This window comes from Schistocerca nitens, chromosome 2 (assembly GCF_023898315.1).
Source record: "Schistocerca nitens isolate TAMUIC-IGC-003100 chromosome 2, iqSchNite1.1, whole genome shotgun sequence".
Taxonomy (NCBI): Eukaryota; Metazoa; Arthropoda; class Insecta; order Orthoptera; family Acrididae; genus Schistocerca; species Schistocerca nitens.
In genome coordinates this window covers 311897044-311919458 of record NC_064615.1, presented here as the reverse complement: position 1 = coordinate 311919458, position 22415 = coordinate 311897044, and the positions used below count along the sequence as shown (strand labels likewise).

Below are 22415 nucleotides of genomic sequence, written 5' to 3'. Positions count from 1 at the left end.
ATCGAGTATAGATTTAAGTGTCAGGAAGTCGTTTCTGAAAGTATTTGTATGGAGTGTAGCCATGTATGGATGTGAAACATGGACGATAACCAGTTTGGACAAGAAGAGAATAGAAGCTTTCGAAATGTGGTGCTACAGAAGAATGCTGAAGATTAGGTGGGTAGATCACGTAACTAATGAGGAGGTATTGAATAGGATTGGGGAGAAGAGAAGTTTGTGGCACAACTTGAGCAGAAGAAGGGATCGGTTGGTAGGACATGTTTTGAGGCATCAAGGGATCACAAATTTAGCATTGGAGGGCAGCGTGGAGGGTAAAAATCGTAGAGGGAGACCAAGAGATCAATTCACTAAGCAGATTCAGAAGGATGTAGGTTGCAGTAGGTACTGGGAGATGAAGAAGCTTGCACAGGATGGAGTAGCATGGAGAGATGCATCAAACCAGTCTCAGGACTGAAGACCACAACAACAACAACAACAACATTACTCTAAACAGGCTTCACCCCCTCTGTCACAAGAATGTTGTTAATCTTCTGGAAGAGTTGATGATGGCATTATGGAGTTTCCACTGATGCAGTATAAATAAAAGTTTTCAGTGTATTAAAATAAACAAAGACTGTGGAAAGTGGGTGAACAGTATTTAAATAATACATTTCATTGAAGACTATAGGAAATACGAGTGGTTTCATCTACATCTACATCTACATCTATACTCCGCGAGCCACCTTACGGTGTGTGGCGGAGGGTACTTATTGTACCACTATCTGATCCCCCCTTCCCTGTTCCATTCACGAATTGTGCGTGGGAAGAACGACTGCTTGTAAGTCTCCGTATTTGCTGTAATTTCTCGGATCTTTTCGTTGTGATCATTACGCGAGATATATGTGGGCGGTAGTAATATGTTGCCCATCTCTTCCCGGAATGTGCTCTCTCGTAATTTCGATAATAAACCTCTCCGTATTGCGTAACGCCTTTCTTGAAGTGTCCGCCACTGGAGCTTGTTCAGCATCTCCGTAACGCTCTCGCGCTGACTAAATGTCCCCATGACGAATCGCGCTGCTTTTCGCTGGATCATGTCTATCTCTTCTATTAATCCAACCTGGTAAGGGTCCCATACTGATGAGCAATACTCAAGAATCGGACGAACAAGCGTTTTGTAAGCTACTTCTTTCGTCGATGAGTCACATTTTCTTAGAATTCTTCCTATGAATCTCAACCTGGCGCCTGCTTTTCCCACTATTTGTTTTATGTGATCATTCCACTTCAGATCGCTCCGGATAGTAACTCCTAAGTATTTTACGGTCGTTACCGCTTCCAATGATTTACCACCTATGGCATAATCGTACTGGAATGGATTTCTGCCCCTATGTATGCGCATTATATTACATTTATCTACGTTTAGGGAAAGCTGCCAGCTGTCGCACCATTCATAATCCTCTGCAGGTCTTCCTGGAGTACGTACGAGTCTTCTGATGTTGCTACTTTCTTGTAGACAACCGTGTCATCTGCAAATAGCCTCACGGAGCTACCGATGTTGTCAACTAAGTCATTTATGTATATTGTAAACAATAAAGGTCCTATCACGCTTCCTTGCGGTACTCCCGAAATTACCTCTACATCTGCAGATTTTGAACCGTTAAGAATGACATGTTGTGTTCTTTCTTCTAGGAAATCCTGAATCCAATCACAAACCTGGTCCGATATTCCGTAAGCACGTATTTTTTTCACTAAACGTAAGTGCGGAACCGTATCAAATGCCTTCCTGAAGTCCAGGAATACGGCATCAATCTGCTCGCCAGTGTCAACGGCACTGTGAATTTCTTGGGCAAATAGGGCGAGCTGGGTTTCACATGATCTCTGTTTGCGGAATCCATGTTGGTTATGATGAAGGAGATTTGTATTATCTAAGAACGTCATAATACGAGAACACAAAACATGTTCCATTATTCTACAACAGATTGACGTAAGTGAAATAGGCCTATAATTATTCGCATCTGATTTATGACCCTTCTTGAAAATGGGAACGACCTGTGCTTTCTTCCAGTCGCTAGGTACTTTACGTTCTTCCAGAGATCTACGATAAATTGCTGATAGAAAGGGGGCAAGTTCTTTAGCATAATCACTGTAGAATCTTAAGGGTATCTCGTCTGGTCCGGATGCTTTTCCGCTACTAAGTGATAGCAGTTGTTTTTCAATTCCGATATCGTTTATTTCAATATTTTCCATTTTGGCGTCCGTGCGACGGCTGAAGTCAGGGACCGTGTTACGATTTTCCGCAGTGAAACAGTTTCGGAACACTGAATTCAGTATTTCTGCCTTTCTTCGGTCGTCCTCTGTTTCGGTGCCATCGTGGTCAACGAGTGACTGAATAGGGGATTTAGATCCGCTTACCGATTTTACATATGACCAAAACTTTTTAGGGTTCTTGTTTAGATTGTTTGCCAATGTTTTATGTTCGAATTCGTTGAATGCTTCTCTCATTGCTCTCTTTACGCTCTTTTTCGCTTCGTTCAGCTTTTCCTTATCAGCTATGATTCGACTACTCTTAAACCTATGGTGAAGCTTTCTTTGTTTCCGTAGTACCTTTCGTACATGATTGTTATACCACGGTGGATCTTTCCCCTCGCTTTGGACCTTAGTCGGTACGAACTTATCTAAGGCGTACTGGACGATGTTTCTGAATTTTTTCCATTTTTGTTCCACATCCTCTTCCTCAGAAATGAACGTTTGATGGTGGTCACTCAGATATTCTGCGATTTGTGCCCTATCACTCTTGTTAAGCAAATAGATTTTCCTTCCTTTCTTGGCATTTCTTATTACACTTGTAGTCATTGATGCAACCACTGACTTATGATCACTGATACCCTCTTCTACATTCACGGAGTCGAAAAGTTCCGGTCTATTTGTTGCTATGAGGTCTAAAACGTTAGCTTCACGAGTTGGTTCTCTAACTATCTGCTCGAAGTAATTCTCGGACAAGGCAGTCAGGATAATGTCACAAGAGTCTCTGTCCCTGGCTCCAGTTCTGATTGTGTGACTATCCCATTCTATACCTGGTAGATTGAAGTCTCCCCCTATTACAATAGTATGATCACGAAACTTCTTCACGACGTTCTGCAGGTTCTCTCTGAGGCGCTCAACTACTACGGTTGCTGATGCAGGTGGCCTATAGAAGCATCCGACTATCATATCTGACCCACCTTTGATACTTAACTTAACCCAGATTATTTCACATTCGCATTCGCTAATAACTTCACTGGATATTATTGAATTCTTTACTGCTATAAATACTCCTCCACCATTGGCGTTTATCCTATCCTTGCGGTATATATTCCATTCTGTGTCTAGGATTTCGTTACTGTTCACTTCCGGTTTTAACCAACTTTCCGTTCCTAATACTATATGCGCACTATTTCCTTCAATAAGAGATACTAATTCAGGAACCTTGCCCTGGATACTCCTGCAGTTTACCAATATTACGTTAACTTTTCCTGTTTTTGGTCTCTGAGGACGGACGTTCTTTATCAACGATGATAATGTTCTCTCTGGTAAGCCGTCAGGTATTTTATCGTTTCGCCCAAGGGGGGGTCCCTCTAACCTAAAAAACCCCCGTGTGCACGCCACACGTACTCTGCTACCCTAGTAGCTGCTTCCGGTGTGTAGTGCACGCCTGACCTGTCTAGGGGGGCCCTACAGTTCTCCACCCAATAACGGAGGTCGATGAATTTGCAACCATTATAGTCGCAGAGTCGTCTGAGCCTCTGGTTTAGACCCTCCACACGGCTCCAAACCAGAGGACCGCGATCGACTCTGGGCACTATGCTGCAGATATTAAGCTCAGCTTGCACTCCGCGTGCGATGCTGGTTGTCTTCACCAAATCAGCCAGCCGCCGGAAGGAACCAAGGATGGCCTCAGAACCCAAGCGGCAGGCGTCATTCGTTCCGACATGTGCTACTATCTGCAGCCGGTCACACCCAGTGCGTTCAATAGCTGCCGGAAGGGCCTCCTCCACATTACGGACGAGACCCCCCGGCAAGCACACCGAGTGCACACTGGCATTCTTCCCCGACCTACCCGCTATTTTCCTGAGGGGCTCCATAACCCGCCTAACGTTGGAGCTCCCTATAACTAATAGGCCCGCCCTCTGTGACTGTCGGGACCTTGCCGGAGAATCGGCCACTGGCCCAACAGGCGAGGCATCCTGTGGTGGCTCGGAAACGATGTCATCACCACTAGGAAGCACCCCGTACCTGTTGGAAAGGGGTAAGGCAGCCGCCACGCGGCCAGATCCCACCTTCGCCTTTCGGCCAGGCACGCGCGAGCCCACCACTGTCCGCCATTCACCCTGGAGTAATGGCTGACCGGTAAGATGCTCACTGCCGGAAGACGCAGCGACATCAGGGGTTCCATGTGATTCCAAGGCCACCGAAGTAGGCATAGGTCTCACCACAGTTGCCCCAACGCCACTACGAGCCGACGCCTGCGCCTCGAGCTCGATGAGCCTAACAGACAAAGCCTCCACCTGTCCCCGAAGAGTGGCCAATTCTCCTTGCGTCCGCTCACAACAACCACAGTCCCTACACATGACTATGTTTACCCTACTCTATACGGTGACAAATTCCCAAGATAATCTTCTGATGAGCTACTCTGATAATCAAGAAACACTCACTGAAATACGAGACGCGAAAACTACGCTAGGTTTTCCCAGAAAAACTATTTAAAAGCTAAGCGCAGCAAATAAGTACAAAAACACTGTTATTGAAATAAAAGGTTCTACCTAGTAAGCACTCGAACACGCAAGAAATTACAAAAATAAACTAGTAATTACACAGATAACTGAAAATAAGTCGCTGCTGTTTGTAAAATATGTAAGAAGCAAACGGTGTACTCGCCTTAGTAGTAGCAGGAGCTAGCGATGCGCTCTCGCTGACGGTCTAACTGACACTGACTGAGCTGCTCTAACCAAACATACAAGCCTGCACGATACGAGAGTCGATACAACGGTCGATAGCAATGGCGGTACTGTACACTACACTGTTATTGAAATAAAAGGTTCTACCTAGTAAGCACTCGAACACGCAAGAAATTACAAAAATAAACTAGTAATTACACAGATAACTGAAAATAAGTCGCTGCTGTTTGTAAAATATGTAAGAAGCAAATGGTGTACTCGCCTTAGTAGTAGCAGGAGCTAGCGATGCGCTCTCGCTGACGGTCTAACTGACAATACATGGCAATAGTATAATGATATAATTTTTTGTCAGTGAAAAAGTATTTTATTGCACACTTGAAAATTGTTTACAATTTGCACAGCAAAATTAACAATCAAACTTGTGTATAAAAAACAGGTGATAAAATATAAGGCAGTGAACGTAACAAAAATATGAAACACCGAATATTTGTAAATGAAATTCTCTCTCTCTCTCTCTCTCTCTCTCTCTCTCTCTCTCTCTCTCTCCCTCCCCCGTTTTTGGTACTTCTCACATTATTGTACTGAAAATTATATAGAGCACATTATAAAACATAACCAAACTTTCAATTTCCATACAACAATAAATGCATACATAAAGCTTCTCATACATGAATAACAAGAAACACACAATAAACTAACAGAAACAACAATGATACTGATACTACTCCTACACACACACACACATATTTCATACTACTATAATCTAGCAGGTTACAAACCTTATATCAACTTTGGTAAGTCTTTCAGAGTATGAAATTCATAGATTTCATTATTAAACTAAATAATCATAGATTAAAATTAATACAAAGTAACAAAACAGGTATGTCTGTTTAGTCACATCTTCATTTGAAGCTTAGCATTAAGAAAAAAATAAATAATTTCAAGAATTTTTAAGACAGAGCCACAAAAGCTTCATATATCCAAACAACTCTACTCATTTCATTCCTCTGAATACAATCACAAATAAGACAAACTAAAAAAAAAAATCCTCTCATGTTTTTTTTCAACCATAATTAGTTGACATCAATATTCACTCATTAGTTCAACTTTTTCCGAATGGGACAAAGTCTAGAGAGCTTTGTAACTCCCTATTAAGAGTAAAAGGAGTGAACACATCAATAACAGAATGCTACACAATAATGGATAATGCAGCCTGAAGCAAGTACTGCAACAATAAAATCTACACCATTACAGTCACAAAATACACACACACACACACACACACACACACACACACTTACTTTTATCGTAAGCATACTAATATCTCACTTCAGGTAGCTACAGAAAAGTAGCTGAATATTGGACCCTTTTGTAAGATTCACCTACGCTTCAAAATTCCAACAGGCACTCTACTGGCACCCTCTTATACTTTCAACTGCCTGCAGTACTTTATAATTTAGTACTTGCACAGTACAGGGGGCAGTCAATGGTACATCATGATAGATTATTTTCATACAAGCCATAAATGGCTGCAACAAAATATCGGCAGAACCAGAGATACAATCATGCTGTTGGTGGTTTACCACGATTTGAATGTGCCATACAGATTCGGCACCTCTATCTGGGATGACTACAAAAGAAATCAGCAAAAGTTGTTGCTATACTGGCAGCAGTGGCAGTAGTGATGGTGTAACTCCTGCTGCAGCAGAAACTGGTAAGGACAGACCTTTTGTTGGAGAATGAAGTGATTTTACAGTGGCATAGGCTAAATCAAGTAGGGCCATTTATCAAGTTTGCGGTACCAAGATTGGGAAGTGTTAAATCAGAATTTAAAAAAATGTATGCTGAAAGGAGATTTAGTGATGAAGAAAAATGGCATGACATTGAATATTTTGTTATGAGTAAGGACTGAGTTCTGATTATGGAAGAACAATGGATGGTTATTTCCAAAGATCCTGAAGTTGCAAAAAAGGAGATGAAGGCACAACCAGCAGAAAAAACAGATGGTCCCAGTGAAGCAAATAAAATCAGGAAGGAGGAATTAAAATATCAATATAAAATAGTGTTTTGGAATAAAGACCAATTCAGGAATGAGTTGAAGAAGCCACAGCATAGACTATTGAAATAAAATGAGCAGAATGTTCACAAAAATTTTTAAGCACTTGCCAATTCCGTAGTCATCATGTGGATAAATGTGGTGGTAAATGTTAATTCTGTAATAAGATGGCCTGTGGTTTCTATAGCATTAACTGTACTGAATGCAATGGTCATCACCATGTCAGCAATGCTGAAAAGAGCCACATCTGTATTGACTGTGCAATGATGTGACAGAATGTGTTCGGTTAACTTAAAAGAGTTCACCTCAGCTCATGAGAGAGGAATCAGCTGAACATTTATGATATTTTCTGAGCAACACTGATATGAGTTATGAGAATGATATCCACTTCATATGTTCTTCCAAATGCAACATTCTAACTCTAAGAAATATAAATAAAACAAAAGAAACATTTTCAAATGTTTTCACTTCAGTGAGTGAGTTCCACACAAGTTTTATGAGTTTTGTAGAAGCTGACAGATAAAATTGCTTTCAAGTAAAAGTAATGTCAAGGACCAGCACTGATTCCCTTTAAGTGAAATGGCACATTTTTCTCTCAAAATTATGCCATGGTATTAACATTGTAGTATTGAACAACGTTTCAGATGAAAATAAGGAGATAAAACACCTTTCCAAAGCAAAGTATTAGTCACTGCAATTACAGACTGCATCTACACTGTGTTTGAGAGACAGCTTTAGTGAAGTAGTTTTACTAGGCGTTCCAGTCTCATGTTGTATAAAACTGTCTGTTTTGTTCTGTCAGCAGTGGTACACTGTTGCTGAAGCGTCTTCGGCCATCTACAGCATCTGTTCGGGGTACTGGCAAGTACGTATTCCCATCCTGCGTAATGGAAACCTCTTTAAGATCAAATCCATTCATTTTCACTTCTTCTCCCGTGAATTCTTCGTTGTTTACTAGAAAAGAAAATCAATATGAAGGATTAAACATTTTATCAGCTACTGTTTAGCAATTTAATGGAAGTAAATGGGAAACCATATCCAAGGTCAATTCCAGTTCTATAGTTGCCATATGTAACATGTTAATTTTATTCTCCTATTAAAAGGGTATTTTCTGTATTTAATTTTCATTGGATTAAGGGAATTGCAAGAATTTCATACAAGTGTTAATTACATTACAACACAGTAGTGTTCTCTGTTCTACAGCATGCAGTGTGATTACACATAACTTCTGAACATTATGTCTTGTATGAAAATATGTTCTAAATGATTTATTTGATTTTGCAGTACCTATAGCAAACCAAACATAAAGGTATATTTCTGAATATGAGGGGCACCTTGAAGTGTAGTTGCAGCTGTTGCTGCACTGAATAGCGTTGTAAGCAGAACAGAAACATACAATGCCCTGCAGTGGTACTAAAAATGAAAACCTAAGTTTAAATACATACAGTGGATTATACAGAATGAGCCCACAATGCACCTCTTTGAATATCCAGATACAGAAAAAAATGAACGTACGTCTGTCTGTTCAGAATGTTATGATCTCAAAAAGTAATGGCCCGATGTATGCCCATCTTTTTGCAAAACGATCAGTATTGTCTGGAGACAGTTTGTAGCTGTGTAGCTTTTACAGCAACAGTGTACTGGTTTTCCATTAAAACTGACAGTTAGAAAGACAATAATGCAAGTCTCATCTTTTGTCTCCCATATGGTGAGATTCCTGCAAGCTCTCACATGATGGTAGTCCTGTGTAACAGTTTAACAAATATGAGTAGCCTACACAACAATTTTCACATGTAAGCAAAATAATTTAGTTCAGACCAAGTTGAAACTTTGCACAGTTGCTGCTACTCTCCCTGTAAAAATGATCATGCCTCCTAAACATGCATCAATTGGTAGGTCTACAAGACAGGAAAAAAATAGAAAGCAATTATGTACTTCTCAAGGAAGCTAGGACTGGCAAGCAAGTAACAAACCAGATCATTTACGGGTTGCTCAGTCACGTACATCAGAACTGGAAGACCAACACACAGCACGATATTTATCTGATCATTTGCTAGGTGCTCAATCACGCGCTTTGGAATAAGAAGGGTAATGCATAGCCAGATATTTAGCTGATCATTTACAAGCTACTTGATCATGTGCATTGGAATCAGCACAGCAATGGACAATTAGAGTGGATGCAGAACATTTCCACGCTATTCGGTCTCAACAGAGCATGTTGATATAATTCTTGACATGGATAAAGTGTATGCACATTGTGGTACGTGAAAGTTCTATGTTGTAACACCAGGACTGTGCTCCACAAATGGCAATGTTAAACTTCTGACTTTCTACATACCACTTGAACCTCTGTTATCATTGCTTTCAGGTGATTCCACTGATTTCGTGCACATTCTACAACACATTCACAAATATAGTTTCCTTTCAAGCTGACGAATTATTCAAAGACCAATATATGACAACATTCAAAATTCAATGGCAAATATATCATCATGTAGGATCACTTGTTCCAGTTCCTGGTGTTGAACATAAATTTCTACAAATGTTCTTCATGGGTGACAGTGATGTGCAAGTTGTTCAGTGACGTCATATATTATATACTTTGCAAACTTTTTGCACCAAAATAGCACCCTGATAAAACTGTTAAAAACAGGAACTAAACACATGCCAGCAGATAATTATGCAGTCCACATAAGAGCCAACAAAACATCAACTATACAGCATGCCAGATGCTGCAACACACCTACCATCAATGAAGTAGTGATTGCTTTACATGGAGAAGAATGTGATAGGGGTGATATCATTCTACGCCAACATAATAAAGCAATTGTATGTGTCACTGAAAAACATTGATGTTCTGATGCATTGCAGTATACCATAATTTTTTGGGACAAGGTGGACAGATATCATTTCAATATTATGCAAACTATCCTCAACTGCAGGTAAGTGCAGTCATTGTCACTTGCACATGTCATTTAAAAGAAAAAACTATTCCTTCTCATTTTTGCATATCTGATTTACACTTTTCTAATTGCTTCTTTCCTCTTATTCCTATTTACACGTGATGAGCTTAATAAAAAAAGTATCATTAATGACTTATTATTCCAGGGTGTATACGCAGACAAGGAAAAAAATTCCTGGATTTCCTGGTTAAAAATATACTTTCTCCCGGGTGAAAACATACTTTTCCCTTGTTAACTGACAGTATATTTTCTCTCGGAACTGTATAACTTATCAGTCCTTTGAATGATTATGGTTTTATACACGAGCGTAGAATTTCCCAGCACTATCAAAAACTAAACACAGGGAAAAAACGCATTCTGGAAAGATCTTTGATGTGCAGCAACATGTACGCTGCATATTTTCGTATTACAAAAGTATAAATTCGAATTCCACCAAACACCGCATGTTACTTTCCGAAGCATTGAAATCGAGATTGCGATGCGCTTTTGTAAGCCAGTCATAGCTCATGCCACGTGACCTCACCAGCCGATGACAGTGGTTATTCAGAACTTAGCACACGTAATGTAGTCAACCAATAGCAGCATCACTGTTAAGTAGCGCGAACACACAAACAGAAAAAGTTAATGGTTTAAATTAATATACATAGTGTTGCTACATGAAACACTAAGCTTTCACATGTAATATTCGTCTATAAGATTAATATGCTGCAAGAGAAGCTAAGCTTTCACACAGAATGTTGGTCTTTTAAGCGCGTATGACAATTTAAGATATATAACACAAATGTGCCAGTAAAATTCTTAATAACGCCATAAATTTCTGATCTTCTGGGCTCAAAATTCATCTAAATGACTCATCATCAAAGAGTTGATTTTTAAATGAGAGTGAAACACTCAGTGTCTTACGAAATTCATCATACATAGTTCCGGTGTAACCGCCAGAATGGTACTGTGATGGTAACGCTTTTCAAACCACCATTCGGAATATTTTCCCGCGATCTGTTAGAAATAGGTTCGCTTCTGCAGTTGTCAGAGAGTGCCAGATGACAGGCATCACCACAATTGCGCAGCTACGATGTCGTAGGGAGCCCGCATGTTTGTACGTGTAAAACATTAAAAGATCTTACATTATGTCATAAAAGAAACAAGACATCAGAGGATACTCCAAGAGAATCGGAATTTCGTGACCCATACTAAAATGTGCACATTTAGAGTGCACATTCGTATGTCCAGATTCACAGTGAAGTAGGCCATGACCTGATATCAAGTTTTCAATGTGGTTTTCGGGATGTAAATTTTCTTGGAGTACCAGTACTGTGTTATCTCATGTTTGGTTCTTTATTATGGCATAATGCCATACATGCTAGAAGTTGAAAACGTGCACTGGAAATGCAGCGAACAGTGTGTGGAATTAAACACTTCGTTTCAAATATATTGTCTGCCTCAGCGGAAAAAATTAACAAAAGAAAATTTCTTTAGTAAACCGACAAAAAATGACTTCATTGTTCTGCAAGGCAATTAATGCTTGACTGTCAGAATGGTGAAAATAAAATAAAATCTGCAACTAGTAACACATTTTAGCCTTCCGTAGTTATGTAAATGTATTTTAATTCACTTGATAGCTCCCGGCCACAGAAATCTGTTTTGTTTTCATTTGACGTGAGAGCAGTAAACGAAGAGGAAACAGCAAAATCACTAAATGTAAACACGGGTCACGTGGAGACTACCCAATTCCCCACTGTAACTCAGACTGCTCTGCCCATCAGCCCCAGATCTATGATATTTCCGAACCGGGGCAATACCTCGCCACTCACTAGGACGTCAAAAATTTTAAAAAAATCGAATTTTAAAAAAATCAAATTTTCAAAGATATGATCATTTTGTAGCTCACATCTTTCTGAAGAGTTTGATGGATAAAACACATGTGTTTGAGGAAATGTAACACATGTTATTTGGTCGTAAATGTGCCAAAGTGTACTTCGCTCTGTGGAATTGAAATGTGTATATTTTGTAATAGATGCCATCAAACCTTATTCAGGTCAGTGGAAATTAAAATGTCCTGTGGTGCCTCTCATGCTTACAGTCGCCCGGTTTGACATCCTGTCCCACATTTTTTTTTTTTTTTAAAGAAAAAACTCTTCAGAAAATTTGCACTCTTTATTCCCTATCATTTAACAACTTGCTGCTTTGTGCGACATAAAATTAAATATAGGACACATAAACCCAGTAAAGACATGAGACAAGCAAGACAATACACATTTCTTCAATCCTTAGCTCCTAGAATTTTTTCTCTCTAATCTTGCTACAGCTTTACATGATGTGCTTTCCTTTCTGCGAAAGAATCTATCACTTCAAAGTTCGTCTAACGTTTTGCTGCATGAAAAGTCGAAATGTCGTTGCCTAATACTGAAAAAGATGTTAATACAAATAGGACCCAAGACTCGTGTGGTTTCCCGATCTGATTACATCTATTTTGTCACTGTCTGTTAGATAAAACAAAATAGGCCTTTCTAATATTGCAACAATTGTAACACACATCAAATAAACGAGACTGTTTTGGCACAAATGATCTATTTTGTAACGACAGAATATAATTTACAATGTACCAATATCAAATGCCTATTAGACCTACTACAAGCAAAAAGCTTTACGTTAGGAAATAGTTTCACACTTCATTCATATGCTCCAGTTTCTCAAGTATGAAATCGAAAAGTAGTAGTACGAAATTTTTATACAAACTTGGAATCATCATATTGTTCCATAATTTGTGTGATGTACCCGTTTCTTCTCCTTCCTCTTTCTAACAAACAGTCTTGTTATCACTAATTCTGTAACCATTCCTGCCAATGTCAAAGCTTATTCGCAGGTTAACTTCACTAACTCTGCCAGAATCACCGGTTTAGTTATCCCGCGATTATTCTCCGGTCAGGCGTTGTTACATGTTCGTACAACGCGTTTTCCGCGCTTCTTCCAGAATAGAACTTAATGCGGCTGCTAGCCAAGGACTGTACAACTGGCCCTTACTAGTATAGTGATCTGGCCAAAAATTTTCTGTCAAAATTTCATTTTCTTGGATACACCGAGAAGGTAATACGTAATCTTTCTTACCTGTTATTCGTTTATTTTCACTCCTGTAGTCTGAATCTATGGATTTCGCTAGTAATTATAACAACGCTCATCATTCGCAAACCCATTCAACCACACAATCAGACAGCGGTTGGCATTCATCCATTCAGCCTTACTCTGCTCAGCTCGTACAGCCCCTTTTGTCCACAGAAAAGTTTGTTTCTACACGCGATGAAGATTCCCCTGACAGAGACATCATGTACACTATGCATTCATTCACAAATCAACTTACGATTCATTCAGAAATCAACTTAGAATGTGTTCAAAAATGTTCAAAAACCGACAGGAATGCGTTTCAAAGTCATATGAAAAATCGACAGTCTAACATGCTTTGGATGCTAGTCACTTTGTGAAACAAGGTTTTTTTCCCCTCAAGAATATTAATTTGCCCCCCACCCCCACCCCCCAGATCTGGGCCTGCTGCGCATGCATGAATCTGGCAGCTTGGGCGCTCCATTAAAATTTTTCCCGGTAGCATCTTGCTGCTTGCTGCGACTGCTTACACAGCTAACAGCCACATTTTTGTAGCTACAAGCAGGAGGAGGTACTACTCAACTGCACATGTGCATGATCCCGCTCGATACTGCTAAAACGAATCTAATGTAAACAGTTGTGACGTCATGCTCATTGGAGGCAATTTATTGTTACGAAGCATTGAATAGTCTACCTAAAGCCTTTGACACATTTTGCTGTTGACAGATGCTTGTATGAGTGCTGTTTTGTCGCTGTATATTGCACATTTCCTTTGTAATTTGAAGTTTTATGTTTGTTTTTTCTCTCGTTCATGTTTTATTGCTGCAGTATTATTCTGCAGTAGTGGGATACAGTAATATCCTTTGTTAGAGTATCAGTTCTTGATGATGATGATGATGATGATGATGTCCCATACTCTGAGGAGCGTAGGGGACGAAGCAGGATACCCACACTGCCGTACTAGGCAAAGTCCTAGTGGAGGTGGTTTGCTATTGCCTTCCTCCGAGTGTAATGGGGATGAATAATGGTGATGAAGACGACACAACAACAGCCAGTCACCTCGAGGCAGGAAAAATCCCTGACCCCACCGGGAATCGAACCTAGGACCCCGTGCGCGCTAAGCGAGAACGTTACCGCAAGACCAAGAGCTGCGGACTATCAGTTCTTACCATTCAAAGTACAAAAATTTAACTGAAAACAAAAGCAATGGAAAATTCCCAGAATTCTAAAAAATTCCCGGGTTTTCCCAGTTTTCTCCTGGATGAAAAAATTTCCGGGTTTTTCCCGGATCTCCCGGTTGTCCCAGGTCATATACACCCTGTATTCATACCACACACTGATAGTCGGAAAGGAACAAATCACACTCTGCACTGCCATCAACTGTTTCATCAATACATCGTAGATGTGTGCGAAAACTGAATCTGAACATCTCCTCTTCATTCAATTAAATAAAAAATCATTTTTGAGTTCAGAGAAATGCATTCATTTATGAGATGCAATTGCAAACAATGGAAAGATCAGCGCCATTGGAAAAACGGTGATACTTTGTGACACAAAATCAAGGCAACAATAATTCATAAGTGCAACATTAATCCACCCCAACTGAGCAGTGGAACCAGGTTTGCCATCAAAAAACTCATGCCAAATGTCACTGAGACAACAATTCTGAATAACAAGTCAAACAGAGAAGATTTTCTCATTCCACATCTCTCTACAATTCTAAAATGCCATTTCATTTCAAAGGACAAAAGTTTCCCATACACCTAGCATTCTCAATTACCATCAACAAATCGCAAGGCCAACCACTTCAAGTGTGTGGATTAAATCTGGAGAATCCGTGTTTTGCATATAGCCAGTTATAAGTTACAAGCTCTCAAGTGGGGCAGCTGAAAAATATGTTTTGCACAAGACAGGAAGACCAAAAATATTGTACGCCCCAAAGCACTTGAAAAAATGTATTCACATATAATATAATGATGAAGAAATCATTCTTTTATTTATTTTCTGCCTATGTAGGTGTCTTCTTCAATTATGTTTACCTATTTCCAAAAAATCACGAAGCAATTGAAAAAGGCATTGAAACAAATGTCAGGCATTAACTGGTATAATACACTCCTCGAAATGGAAAAAAGAACACATTGACACCGGTGTGTCAGACCCACCATACTTGCTCCGGACACTGTGAGAGGGCTGTACAAGCAATGATCACACGCACGGCACAGCGGACACACCAGGAACCGCGGTGCTGGCCGTCGAATGGCGCTAGCTGCGCAGCATTTGTGCACCGCCGCCGTCAGTGTCAGCCAGTTTGCCGTGGCATACGGAGCTCCATCGCAGTCTTTAACACTGGTAGCATGCCGCGACAGCGTGGACGTGAACCGTATGTGCAGTTGACGGACTTTGAGCGAGGGCGTATAGTGGGCATGCGGGAGGCCGGGTGGACGTACCGCCGAATTGCTCAACACGTGGGGCGTGAGGTCTCCACAGTACATCGATGTTGTCGCCAGTGGTCGGCGGAAGGTGCACGTGCCCGTCGACCTGGGACCGGACCGCAGCGACGCACGGATGCACGCCAAGACCGTAGGATCCTACGCAGTGCCGTAGGGGACCGCACCGCCACTTCCCAGCAAATTAGGGACACTGTTGCTCCTGGGGTATCGGCGAGGACCATTCGCAACCATCTCCATGAAGCTAGGCTACGGTCCCGCACACCGTTAGGCCGTCTTCCGCTCACGCCCCAACATCGTGCAGCCCGCCTCCAGTGGTGTCGCGACAGGCGTGAATGGAGGGACGAATAGAGACGTGTCGTCTTCAGCGATGAGAGTCGCTTCTGCCTTGGTGCCAATGATGGTCGTATGCGTGTTTGGCGCCATGCAGGTGAGCGCCACAATCAGGACTGCATACGACCGAGGCACACAGGGCCAACACCCAGCATCATGGTGTGGGGAGCGATCTCCTACACTGGCCGTACACCACTGGTGATCGTCGAGGGGACACTGAATAGTGCACGGTACATCCAAACCGTCATCGAACCCATCGTTCTACCATTCCTAGACCGGCAAGGGAACTTGCTGTTCCAACAGGACAATGCACGTCCGCATGTATCCCGTGCCACCCAACGTGCTCTAGAAGGTGTAAGTCAACTACCCTGGCCAGCAAGATCTCCGGATCTGTCCCCCATTGAGCATGTTTGGGACTGGATGAAGCGTCGTCTCACGCGGTCTGCACGTCCAGCACGAACGCTGGTCCAACTGAGGCGCCAGGTGGAAATGGCATGGCAAGCCGTTCCACAGGACTACGTCCAGCATCTCTACGATCGTCTCCATGGGAGAATAGCAGCCTGCATTGCTGCGAAAGGTGGATATACACTGTACTAGTGCCGACATTGTGCATGCTCTGTTGCCTGTGTCTATGTGCCTGTGGTTCTGTCAGTGTGATCATGTGATGTATCTGACCCCAGGAATGTGTCAATAAAGTTTCCCCTTCCTGGGACAATGAATTCACGGTGTTCTTATTTCAATTTCCAGGAGTGTATAATAAACCCACAAGGTTATCACTTTTTAAATTCCTGTATGATTAATTCAGTTTGTAATGTGGGTCAAAATCAGGATAGTATATAAACCTTCAATTCCTTCTTATGTGGCATGTTGGCCACTTAAGAGTTATTTTACATAAAAGAAGAAACAGAAGAGAAAACAGGAAATAAAAAGAAGAGATCTGTTTGAACATAAATCACCTAAAAAGAAATTTTTCTGTGGAGTAGGTGAAGTTGCTAAGAGACTATATTTTAATTTATTTGAAATTTATTTTAGTTTGCAAAACAAACGTAAAATGTGATTTATGGCCATACACTTCTCTTCAGTCTGTGTCATGTTCTTAAAAATGGATTGTAGAACAGTTGCCACACAAAATTATTGCTATAGTTATGCTGATATGAGTGAAGCCATATCTCATTTACTACAGAGTTTGGAATACAATCAACAGAATTAAAGTTATCCCAAGTAAAAGAGACTACAACAGGCTGATTATGGATGTGACTCAACCACCTGAGCAACTATGCATAAGGCAGGTTCAAGTAAGAAAACTATAAGAAACAGTTTGGTGGAAATAGGATGGAAATATTGCCATTGTATAAATAAAACTGCAAGAAGAGAGATGTAACAAAGAAGAACATGGGGCAATGTAAGTGATATAAAGGATGGCTTTCACTCAGCTGGGTTTCATAAAATCAATCCGTACAAAATTAACTTCTTGTTGTACTCAGATAATTTAATATCTGTCATGATCATGAAGCACTTAATGATTAGAAGTAAGGTATCACAAGTTCATTGTTCAGGAAAGGTATTCAAAAGACATTTCCTCATGAAATGCTCTAATACATTACACAGTTGGTATGTTTTTAGGAATTTTGCGGTATAACATTACTTTATATTCCACATTTTGTTATTACAACCATATGGGAACTCTCATCAGCTACTTCATCATCTTATAAATCTCAAAACTGCTAAACGCTTATGACGGGTAATAGCCATATTATTAAAAAAATGGAGTGCCAAATTAAGCAAATTTGTCTACTGCAAGTTCATCATTTGATTATTGACAGAGTATGTTGAAGAGAAGGCACTCTAAAAACAGTAGATTTAAATTAATGAAAACACAGTTTCAAAATGAATGATGTTAATAAATTCTAGGTAGTTATTATAATCCACAAACTAGAGGCTATTTACTTACTACATGTGGGATCATAAAACTAAAACTCTGTTGCACTTTAGTTCTGGAATGAATCAAACTCTACAGCAGATTACATAAAGTAATACAGTAAAACTTCTGGTCAGATTAAAACTGTGTACTTGTCATATAAACAACAAGTTTACTCCAGAATGAGATTTTTCACTCTGCCCCATGTTGTGGCTAAGCCATGTCTCTGCAGTATCTCTTCTTCCAGGAGTGCTAGTTCTGCAAGGTTCACAGAAGAGATTCTGTGATGTTTGGAAGGTAGGAGATAAGGTACTGGCAGAATAGAAGCTGTGACGATGGGTCACAAGTCGTGCTTGGACAGCTCAGTCGGTAGAGTACTTGCACAATAAATGCAAAGGTCCTGAGTTCGAGTCTCAGTCTGGCACACAGTTTTAATCTACCAGGAACTTCCAACAAGTTCACTGTTATCTACAATTTAGGAAAAGACAGATTGCTACTTACCATAAAGAAGACACCACACACACACACACACACACACACACACACACACACACACAAAGCAAGCAAGCAAGCACACCTCATGTACACACAACCACCAATTTCAGCATCTCAGGCTGTGCTGGAGTTGGTAGTCGCATGTGCTTTTCATGCGTGCGGTGTGTGTGTGTGTGTGTGTGTGTGTGTGTGTGTGTTGTCTTTTCCTACATTGTTGATATTCCTACTTGGAGTTTCCATTGTCTGAAATTGAATGTTATCTGTTATTTATTTCCATGAGATTTTCAGAGCTGGAAAAAATATATTGTGGCTCGGAATAGCAAATCTGTTCTTTCATTTGAAATCAAAAATGACCACAGTAAAGCCTAACCAAAAGTGCCTGCATTGAAATGGTATTCTCAACAAGAATTTAAACATTGGTAACAATAGGATTCCACAAATATTTTACTTGAGGCCCCTGCCAGGGAGTTTCGCTACAACAATTCTCCACAGAGGACTAGAACTTTCATACTAGAAACAATTTCTAAGCTATGGGTAAGTCATGTCCCATCATATTGTTTATCAAGGAATGCCACTTGAAATGGTATGGGGTCTATAGAGTCCGGAAGAGTAGGAAAAGTATAGCAGCAGAATGCAGCTTTGAGTTTGGTAAAGATCATATGCAGGTACAATGGTCCATAAACATCTGCTCTAGGATGTTTGTTGTCTGGATGAGTGATTTTATTTTTTAGTTCTGACATTTAGTTCATTATGAAAAATAATCAAATTTTCTTTGTGTTCGAACATCACATTTACTATGTTAAGAAGAAAAGCACAAACACCACTTACAACATTTTAATATTTTTTTTATTTTTATGGGAATAGCACTTAATTTCTCGTAACTGTCTATAATGATTCTACATGTACAGGTTGCCCATCATTAAAATTCCAGTTTCAATACACTGTAGAAAGTGAACTATTGCTCAGAATGACAATGAATTTGAACAACAAATTATTAACACAGGGGGAAACATAATGGGGGAAAAATATTAACCAATAGATGGTGCTGTAAGCATTTTAACATATGCAAATGACAGATGAATCACAATACAATGACTAGATTTGGGTTGAACATCATACCATTTGTACTGTTCAGTTCGCATGACTGCACAAGTTTGGCAGGCAACAGTTACGGCGCTGTTGGTTAGATAAGCCCATCCACCATGGCAAAGGCATGCCACATCAGATGGGAAAAATTGGTTTTTAATGTCATGAGGCCAAAAACCGCATAAAAAGCAAAACAACGACAGTTTCTAAATCGTCGTGAGAGTGGCACAAGACATGTTCAATATGCTGTCCATGTTTTCTACCATAAATTGAAATCAACAAACAGCATGTTCCACAGCAGACTGCAGTGTCTCAGGTGTTGTGTTGTGTTATGCATGCCACATTCACAATTGTAACACTGAACACAACATCTCTCAGATAATCCCACAACCACAAGTTACACATATTCAGCCAGGCTGCAGCGAATGACAACTGATTATTCTAGTATTTCTTAAATGCCTCAGCAGCAGCCACTTCACTGACTGTACAATGTATGGAGGAGCACTAGCTTGCATAAAAATGATCCTAAACACACATCCATACTGTTGAAGCATTGGAAAGACGGTGTGCAAAAGACTCTCATAGCGTTTACCAGTGATGATACAGATAACAGAACCCCCTGGATTTATCTCCTTTAAAAAATACAGCCCGATGGTAAACAATACTGTCAACCCACACCACACAGTTACTCTTGCAGAATGAAGTGGTATGGGTTGATGTGTGTGGATTTTCTGTTGCCAATATTCTGCAATTCTGCATTCTGACATGTCCTTGGAGATGGAGACGGACCTCATCTGTTCACAGAATGTTCCATGGCGATTCATTGTCCACTTCCATGCGAGCAAAAAATTTCAGTGCAAAAGTTTGTCTTGCTGGCATGACAGCTGGAACCAACCCATGAACATGGGTGATTTTGTATGTATAGCACTGCATGAAGTTTGGTAGGATGTTATGCATCATGCTCATAGGCATGTAAAACAGTAGGGCAGTTCCCGTGCACTGCATGTTTGCATACCACTACTAGACACCTCCTGCAGTTCTATGGCCACATCTTCAACAGACGTCGGATCAACTGCTTTCCTACCTCTGCCACACTGCACTTCAAAAGAACCTGACTTTTCAAATTTTGTAATCATTTTCTACAGACCACTAGCAGACCTTTTTTCACACCTTTGAGCATCTGGGATGCCTGCAGCGCTGCTGTTGAACAGTCACCATTATTGAGAAAGAGTTTTACCAGTAGCATGTGACCCTTCACGGAAACAGTTATGTTGGGTGTGTCTGACACAAACTGAGGAACAGCTGTCTGACACTTACAGTGCCATCTATTGGTCAAACTATGGTAAATTTTTTTTTTTTTTCAGTGATGTTTCCCCCTGCGTCAATAATATGATGTTCAAATTTGATATTATGCTGAGCAGCGGCTCTCTTTCTACAACATTTTGAAACTAGAACTTGAACTACGGATACCTTGTATGTACCAAAAAATAAAACATGTAATATAAAATTCATTTTAATATTGAATTACTCAGATTAATAAAAAGACACAAGCATAAAACAGTGTCCATGAAATTACATTACTAACAGTTATGGTTGGAAATGCTAATATACATGCATTCTTACCTTTCAAGTTCTGTTCAAGCTCTTCTGCACTGCAAATGTGAACAAATTCTTCCAGACTTGCTCCCTTAAAAACTGATACAACATCAGGGTGTGGATTTAGAAAATATATTGGCTGTTTTCTTTTGTTGAAATCCTCTATGAGTGCTGCTATTCCCTAAAAAATGAGAGACATCCCACTGTAAGATAGTCTATCTGTGTCAACCATTTTAATCGTAACAGCTCACAATGACTTGAGAAATTCATACAGTAAAACAGAAGTTACAACCAACAAAGAGGAATCATAATCCAAGAAAACAGAAATTTACAATCAGAAAAAAATCTCAAAATTCTCTATTAAGCATGATTCTAACTGCTATGTTTGTGTAATGGCATACTACTTTAACACAACGTTACAAATGGATATTTCAACATTAGTACTGCAGAGCTTCTGAAGACATAGCCGAATAATTCTGATTAAAAAAATCAGGGAGGTCTGAAAGAGGAAACAATGCACAAATGATGCAAATACAGGCTTCACTTTGATAGAAGTGTCCCTCTTGTTGGTAATTGCCACTATTCCACTTCCTACATGTACAAGAAACTGGAAAGAATATTGTTCAAGCAATAAATTGGCTATTACTAATGTTAGCTGTATGAGTATATTCTGTCACAATTTGACAACTGACTCATGTATTAACCTCTTACATCCATGTTCATGTGTTCCAAATCTTCAAATTTCAGTAAATGTTTTTGAGACACACAGAAACCAGTGGCAAGTGCTGTAAGACTACATACCAAAAGATTTCTACAATGTGCAGTATGAAACAAATCAAAAAGGTGTTATCCGAAACATAGCTGCATGGGAAAAATTCCACTTGCTCTGATAACACTCCTAGCATAAAATACTATCTCTTTCTTCTTTCTTTTATTTATTTAATCAATATTACACTTTTTTCAGGCCAAAGACTGATTTGCTCCAATTCTTAACACTGGTCTATCTTGTGCAGGCCCCTGCTGCTGCAACATACACCGATTTGAATCTCCTTACTGCAACAAAGCCTTGGTCTGTCTTTACACTTTTTAAACATCACATTTCCCAGATTACCAAATTTATGATACCTTTATGCCTTAGGATGTGCCCTATCAACCAGTACCTTCTTTGACTGAAGCTGTGCCATAAAATTATTCTCTCCCTGATTTGAGTCAATGCCTCTTCATTAGTCAGATGATCTACCCATCTAATCTTCAGAATTCTTCAGTACCACATTTCAAAAGGTTCAATTCACTTCTTGTTGGTTTGGTTCATGTTCCATGGATCACTTGCATGATAAGTCGTAATGATGTGGAAGAAGCCATTTGACATTCACATCACTAATTATTTTGTACACATGGCTACATGCTGGACATTTAAAGCTGGACATTTATAAAGCTTCTTTTATTATTATTATTTTTATTATTATTATTATTATCATCATTATTATTAAGTACACATATGTGAGTAACTCCTAA

At 39.9% G+C, this 22415-nt stretch overlaps 1 protein-coding gene across 2 annotated transcripts in view; it reads right to left on the bottom strand.

The window, feature by feature from the left end:
- Positions 1 to 5263: 5263 nt before the first annotated feature.
- The window catches only part of LOC126236081 (sodium-independent sulfate anion transporter-like), a 170592-nt gene continuing 153440 nt past the window's right edge, over positions 5264 to 22415 (bottom strand). For both annotated transcript variants that reach the window (XM_049945144.1, XM_049945142.1), the window contains exons 11-12: positions 20928 to 21081; positions 5264 to 7920 (exon numbers count right to left, since the gene is read on the bottom strand). In XM_049945144.1, coding sequence (XP_049801101.1) covers positions 7733 to 7920; positions 20928 to 21081 — 342 coding nt within the window. In that variant the 3' untranslated portion in view covers positions 5264 to 7732. The remainder of the gene's footprint in view (positions 7921 to 20927; positions 21082 to 22415) is intronic.